The sequence below is a fragment of the Salvelinus namaycush genome, chromosome 35 (genome assembly GCF_016432855.1).
Source record: "Salvelinus namaycush isolate Seneca chromosome 35, SaNama_1.0, whole genome shotgun sequence".
NCBI lineage: Eukaryota > Metazoa > Chordata > Actinopteri > Salmoniformes > Salmonidae > Salvelinus > Salvelinus namaycush.
The window spans coordinates 19689015-19696439 of NC_052341.1; the positions used below are offsets into that span (position 1 = coordinate 19689015).

General features: G+C 42.3%; 2 protein-coding genes across 2 annotated transcripts; one reads left to right on the forward strand and one right to left on the reverse strand.

Annotated features, from left to right (window-relative positions):
- Positions 1-391: 391 nt before the first annotated feature.
- LOC120029902 (ATP synthase mitochondrial F1 complex assembly factor 2-like) lies at positions 392-3746 on the reverse strand. The gene is made up of 8 exons (XM_038975212.1): positions 3331-3746; positions 3144-3188; positions 2872-3020; positions 2594-2691; positions 2387-2467; positions 2115-2227; positions 1712-1827; positions 392-1590 (listed from the first exon to the last, which is right to left on the reverse strand). The coding sequence occupies exons 1-8, from the start codon at positions 3464-3466 to the stop codon at positions 1453-1455; spliced, it is 876 nt and encodes a 291-aa protein (XP_038831140.1). The 5' UTR covers positions 3467-3746; the 3' UTR covers positions 392-1452.
- Positions 3747-3973: 227 nt separating this feature from the next.
- On the forward strand, positions 3974-6817 carry LOC120029903 (glucose-induced degradation protein 4 homolog). The gene is made up of 6 exons (XM_038975213.1): positions 3974-4332; positions 4673-4732; positions 4850-4957; positions 5499-5600; positions 5741-5871; positions 6241-6817. Exons 1-6 carry the CDS (start codon positions 4144-4146, stop codon positions 6302-6304), a joined length of 654 nt encoding a protein of 217 aa, XP_038831141.1. The 5' UTR covers positions 3974-4143; the 3' UTR covers positions 6305-6817.
- Positions 6818-7425: the final 608 nt, after the last annotated feature.

Genomic DNA, 7425 nt, shown 5'->3' on the forward strand with positions numbered 1-7425 from the left:
CTATAAAAGCCAACTGACATTTACTCCTGAGGTGCTGACCTGTTGCACTCTCTATAATCACTGATTATTATTTGACCCTGCTGGACATCTATGAACACTTGAACATCTTGAAGAACGATCTGGCCTTAATTAAAGGCCATGTACTCATTACTCATGTGCAATGAATAATGTGGAAATTTAGCAAGTTGAGGATACTAAACTGCTTGGAGTAACCCTGGATTTTAAACTCTCATTGTACAAACATATTGACACAATAGTAGCTAAGGTGGGGAGATGTCTGTCCATAATAAAGCACTGCTCTGCCTTCTTAACAACACTATCAACAAGGCAGGTCCGACAGGCCCTAGTTTTGTCACACCTGGACTACTGTCCAGTCATGTGGTCAGATGCCACAGAGGGACTTAGGAAAACTACAATGCCACCAGAGGTCTCTTCACAGTCCCCAAGTCCAGAACAGACTATGGGAGGTGCACAGTAATACATGGAGCCACGGAACTATATTCCACATCAATTAACTCATGCAAGCAGTAAAATCTGATTTAAATAACTGATCAAAATGAATCTTATGGAACAGTGAGGAGATACACATACAAACTTGATTTTTTTGTGTTGTAGATATATATTTTAACTTTATTTAACTAGGCAAGTAAGTTAAGAACAAATTCTTATTTTCAATGACAGCCTAGGAACAGTGGGTTAACTGCCTTGTTCAGGGGCAGAACGACAGATGTTTACCTTGTCAACTCAGGGATTTGATGTGTCAACCTTTTGTTTACTAGTCCAACGCTCTAACCACTAGGCTACCTGTCATCACAGCTAGCCCAGGTAGGTAGCCTATATGGTAGAAGAGTAGTGGCACACAATGTGAAGGCACATTTAATGTGTTGTGAAATAACCGCCTTCATTTTGCTGCGTCTCGTGCATGTATTTTTATCTTGTGAACATGCGTCAGGTGATAGAAATCTGAACGCACTACAAGCGCTTTGAAAAGTTAATGTAATTATACTTTCCTCATTCCTACCGCACGGACAACCGGTAAAGTACATTAAAATATTATATTATTCAACATTCTGGCTTGTAGAGGTCATGAGAAGTAACTTTCCTGATTCAAATGCAAATTTTTGCCCGATGTAGAATTCAATGCAATTGAACGTCAGGTTTCCAGGCAACTACATTTCTTGCTCTTTGGGGTTTTAGGCTGGGTTTCTGTATAAGAATTTTGTGACAACTGCTGATGTAAAAAGGCTTTATAAATACATTTGATTGATTGATTGACAGACATAAAATATTATGTGTTTTTATTCCGCAAAGGACAACAACCAGAGATAAACACAAGTCCTAAGGATTTGCGATTTCTTCCCAATCAAAGGCCAGTACACTGCCTTTGTTGCCTTTGCTCTTAAGAGTCCTGTCTGAGTTTGTGTTGACTCAGGGAAGCATTGAATGTCCTCCTTACTCTTGCATGAGTTTGCGTTTGACCGTTGAACTTTCAGAAGAAAAATGTACAAACAGAGCCCCTGCTGCTGTACGTGACCTCAGATCATATAGGTCAACATCATGAGCCCACTCTACATTTCCCCAATGCCCGATCTATGGAGAGGGAAAAGAGACAGAGGAAAATAAATCATTAGTAAGAGAGAAAGAGATTGAATACATATCCACAACACTTTCTAATTTCTGTATATGCATTGTTTCTGTGGCGAGTTCCTACCTGGAACTCCTCCTCTAGTCGTGACAGCAGCACGGCCTGCTCCACTGTAATGTGTTTGTCTATTAAAGCAAAGGCAAGCACCACTGACCTCAGCTGGGTGATCACATACTCCAGACCTACACACAGAGGAGGTCACACAAAGCATATTAGTAGCCGTGTACAGTCTATTTAACTGAGACTCTGCAATATTATGTGATCATAAACACTGGTCCTACTTCTGAGTGCAAAGCAAGAGGCTCTACCTGAAGTGGCCCAACAAACTGAAAATAGAGATGATTCTCTCTCCATTTTCAGTCCATTGGTCTAGGCAAGAGGCTGATTCCTTTTAGCACCCACATACAGTAAAGAATTTGCACATGTGCACGGGACGGGAGTACCTCTAATGACTCTTAGATGTTTTTACCTGTCAGGGACCAGAAGTTATAGGAACCCAGGTGCTGGCGGAAAGTATCCATCGTCGCCTGTGGGATCTCTGGCCCCAGTATACTGGTGGAGGAGCCAATGACTACGTTGTACCTGAAAGAGAAAAACATTAATTCAAGTATTCACAAGGCAATGCTACAAATCTCTGTTTCCCTCCTTTGCTGAAGATGACATGCAAATACATGTCCAGTGAACTTTTTGTAAGGTAACGCACAGAAAATGAGTCAATGATCATGTTAAAGTGAAACCAACCTGTCTTCAATCCAGTTCAACACAGGGTCCCATTCATTATTCTGAAGCTCAACTAGTGATGGAGGCTCCTCAACTCTGTAACTGCAAGGAGACAACATACTCACACAGTTTCAATCCCTATGCAATCATACACATGAATGATCTGTAGAAATAATTACTGATGGAGGGAACCTAAACCCTCATGCTACTACAAAGATCTCTGTGTACCAGAGAGTGTCAGTCTCCAGATACTTGAGGGCAGCAGTGATCATTTGGTCCTTGCTGCGGAACGTAGGGTTATCTAGGGCGGTGTTGCAGAGAGTGGTCTGGAGGAGAGAGAACAAATCTCAAATTGCACCCTTTTCCCACATATAGAGCATTAGTTTGAATCAATCAACCAAGTCAAAAGCTCTAGTGAAAGTAGTGCCCTGTATGGGGTACAGTGACTATTTCAGATACAGCCAACATGAAGCATTGAACAAAAGTACTGAGGTAAAAGGTCATACCATATGCATGCTGTAGAACTTGAGCATGTCTTTCTGAGTATCCCATTCATTCGCCACGGCAATGGCTAAGGCTTCGTTGGGGGCTGTGAACAGCTTTCCTCCTGGTGTTTTCAGTTTCCGCCGGTCCAGGTTGATCTCAAACATGCCACCTGCAGACCAAAAATCAAGGTAAAAAAAAAGTGAGTTCTTGAATTCTTAGCACTCAGACTTCTTATTTAAACAATTTCAAGAGAGAAAGTCCCTCACTCTCCAAGTCCTGCTACAGTACTCACCCTCTCCATGGGATATGCTAACATCCTCATAGAATTTCTTTCTTTCTGTCGATGAGAGCAAAACAAAGTAAACATGACAAGAAATGTACAACCTCCATGGTGCACATAGCCATGACCACTGTAAACCAGCAAGCTCGAGAGCCTTTTCTTGATATTTGATGAAACAAGTGGCTGGTGCATCTCTTACCTGTGATAATGGAGTAGGATTTTGAGTTCACAGAGAGCAGAGGGAGCAGCTTAAACATTTGACCTCTTGGGCAGACAGTGGGGGGAGAGAAAGCATGCCCCAGACAATTGTGAAACCTCACAAGATTCCTCAGCATCGTGTCAGTGACAGAGATGTTTTAACAAACAAGTTTCCGCAATTGAAGTGGGGTTCAAACCTACAGTTGACTTGGCTAGCTGAACTAACGTTAGCTAACAGGAATTATGAATGCCGGATAGTATCGCTTTTCAAATTGCAGGACACACTACTGTTGCTATAAGAAACGACTGACGAAGAGTAGTTGAAGGTTGACTGATCTAAAACGAATCATTTGGAGAAATACGATCGTATTTGCACACACCTCTCACTGCATCGCATCTCCCCTCCATGTGTGTGACCTTTCGTGTTTGGCAGATTCGACAGATTTCCCAGATACATGGGAAATGTAGTTCCATTCTTGTTATAAAATCAAACAGAATGGAAGAGTGCCAGAGCGAAAAGGACTACATCCTCAAAAGTCATTGATAGCGTTGCGATAAATAAGCCAATGAGCAGCGCGCTTTTAGACTCGTGCATCCCTTGGCTAATGAGAGAAGAGAATGCTGCTGTTTTATGACGTCCGCGACGAAGTCCATTTACTTTTCTGGAGCTTGGTGTGAGTGACTGAAGTATTAGATTTGAAGGGATTTGGATGTAGGTGAGCCGCCTCATTCGTGCTCTCTGTACCATCTTCCCACATCTATCGCCCGGACGGTCACTGACTGCGGTCGGTGTCCTTCCCGCGGTACCAGAACCATGCCTGTCCTCGCTGGATACCTCAGTAACACCCCCATGGCCTTCAAGTCCTCGGCCTCGCTTATCCCACCTCCCTTGATCAACACCCACCAGCCCGGTGTTGTCGCCTCGCTTCTCTACAGCGGCTCCAAGTTCCGAGGACATCAGAAGAGCAAAGGCAACTCCTACGATGTCGAGGTTGTTCTGCAGGTCCGTTAGATTTATGAAAATTTCATTTGCCAGTCAGCTGACGACTAATTGAGCTGACAAACATGTCAAAACACGTAATGATTGCCAGCTTCCAGAAGGAGTGTTCATAATCACCGGCCATGAAACCTAGATGTTAGATGACCCTATCATTAATTGAATTTACATTCTAGTGACGGTAGGTGAGCTGGCATTAGTAGTGAAAATGTTACTACCAGAATGTGATTCAGCTGTGTTCAGATGTATCTTTGGAAAGAAGTTACACAATGAATGATCCTTCATTCCACTATCTAGCTAGTGAACATTTATATACTGTTTTCAAGTCTTGTGTTGTTTCTTTCAGCATGTGACCATGGAAGACTCATACTTGTGTGGGTACTTGAAGATCAAAGGGTTGACAGAGGTGAGAATGATTTACTTGATACCGAAAAGAGGTTGAATAAAGGTTTAATCTAACCCCTTTATTTTAATCATGTTTCTGATTCCCAGCATAACTTGTTTCTGTTTTTTTCTTCTGTAGGAATACCCCACTCTGACTACGTTCTTTGCAGGGGAGATCATCAGTAGGAAGCGTCCGTTTCTAACCAGGAAGTGGGATGCAGATGAGGATGTGGATCGCAAGCACTGGGTAAATCGAATATGCGATCATTCATTTAATTTAGCCTATTTCAATAATTGAATAGTCTGATTCCACCCACGCTGATCTGCTTTAGACCTCCGTGCAAAATGAAGTAGGAGATCATCTTGCCTGGTGAGAATGTGAGGGCGTCATCCCCCTCATTAATGTTTTTTGGTTGCTGTTAATCTCTCGTGGACAGACTATGTAAAATATATAGTATTGTGACATCTGTCAAAAGTCCCTGGGATGCGATGGCTAACGGGCTAGTTTTAGTGTTTTGGTGTTCCGCCACTGGTTATTTGGTCGTATCAGAATGTGGTGCTTAAAGTGGGGGCAGAGATTTCAAGCAATGAGGGTATTCGATTAAGCTGGCCCAGGTGGGTGGACTTTGCACCGGGTGAAAAGTGATTGAATTTGTTTGGAACCTGGTCTGATAACGGTAGATTTGTCAAGCAAGAACAATAGTTATGATTGTTAAACATATTGTATTGTTCCAGCAAAAGGACACTGTGTAGTGTGTTGTTTTAACGATTTTCTATTTGGGCTCCAGGGCAAATTCCAGGCTTTCTACCAGTATGCAAAGACGTTCAACTCAGATGAGTTTGACTATGAAGAGCTGAAGAACTCTGACTACATCTTCATGAGGTGGAAGGTAAGCTCAAACCAGACCGCATGTTACCTAGTCCTCCATTACCAAGGAAAAGCTGAATCATGGATATGAGGTTTGGCAACATTTCCTGTACATATACTGTTGTTATAATGATGTACTAACTATTTTATTCTCTTCCACAGGAGCAGTTCCTGGTCCCTGATCACACCATTAAAGACATCAGCGGTGCTTCCTTCGCTGGTTTCTACTACATCTGCTTCCAAAAGTCCACAGCCACCATAGAGGGATACTACTATCATAGGAGCTCAGAATGGTAACAGGAGACTAAATACTAACTGGGTCATTGATGAACGTGATAAAACTGGTTCAGATGTAGCCAGGCCTTGTGAACTTAGAACATATTCCTGTGCATCATCAGTTCTGATGCGTTTCTTTTTTCTTTAAAGTAATATTTTATTTGCTCAGGTTATCAGGGTCAGGATGCAGTTCATGCCCTAATTCTGTGGGGCATGAACTTATTTTTTAAATATTTTTCAACTAATCAAAAATAAATTAAATAACTGCTCTCTGTACAATAAGAGTTGAGGGCTTGGGGTTGATTTGATTTGGGACTTGCCAATGCATCTCTCCTCTCTTGACTTTCTGCACTAAATAGCACTGTCTGACTCCCTCTCCCTCACAGGTACCAGTCTCTGAACCTCACCCATGTTCTGGAACACAGTGCAGCCATCTATGAGTTCCGGTGACCCAGGCATTGTGGCTTTGTTGGCTCAGAAAGACTTTAAGGCCTGCAGAAGCTACATGAAGGAGACACGAAGACTGAGAAGGACTGGGGATGGATGGGTAGAAGGGGGACATGAAAACTGTGTTGTTACTACTACCAAGAGGATGTGCTTTTCTGTCTGAGGAAGAAAAGGAAATGGAATGATGGATTTATTGATGGACAGATGGAAGCAGGTCTGTTGGACTGGAACTTTCACAGAGGAAGGTATGGACGGATGGAAGAGACAGAGACAAAGGACTGCTCTGCCCCAGCCAGGGCAGGCAGGAGCTTCAGTCCTGTGGGATTGGGGCAGAGAGCCATAGCAGTATGATGCTTTATCATTTCTTAATTTGTTTTAACATCTGATTTTAAAAGCTTGTTGACTTTCACTCTGCTGTGTCAAGGTCCAGTCATGAGTTATGAAAATGGAGACTTCAGTACTACAACACTTGTCTTTGGCCACTTTATAAATAAAGCTGGGGTTTTCCTCTTGCAACTGGGGATTTGTCTGCTTTTATCCAATTCTCATCTGAGCTTAACAGATATTGGACAAAGATTCTTCTGCTCTAAACGCTGGATCTCTTTTGAAGCTAAATGTCAGCGTGTGGAATAATGTTCTGATGAACTACACTCCGTCTTTTGGATTGAAGCTTTAAACACTTCATAGCTCCTTGAATGACAGTGTTATTGTTGTGTTTTCAATCTAGGCTAACTCTTCTGATTGCCTGCAAAGAGATTTTGCAAGTTACCTCTTCAGCTACCCGTTGTAAATCTTCAGACGACAGAGTAATGACTGTCTGGAGGTCCGTGCTCTGTGGAAAAGACAAGTGACATTTGTGAGTGCTTGTGGTTCTTGTATTGTGGGTTTTATTTGCACATGTTGTGTTTAACTCCAGTGCGACACTTCTAATCCAGTATACATGTGTAACGTAACACATAGGTAGGTCATGGTTGGATTTAAGATGGAATCATATGTTACTAGGCCCATGCAGTCAGCAGCATTTTACTTTTCACTCGCATTCATTAAAACAAAAATACTTTTGTCACAAACTTCTGTTTTCCTTGGGTGTCCACGCCCCTTCATTGTTAACTATGCAACATTAT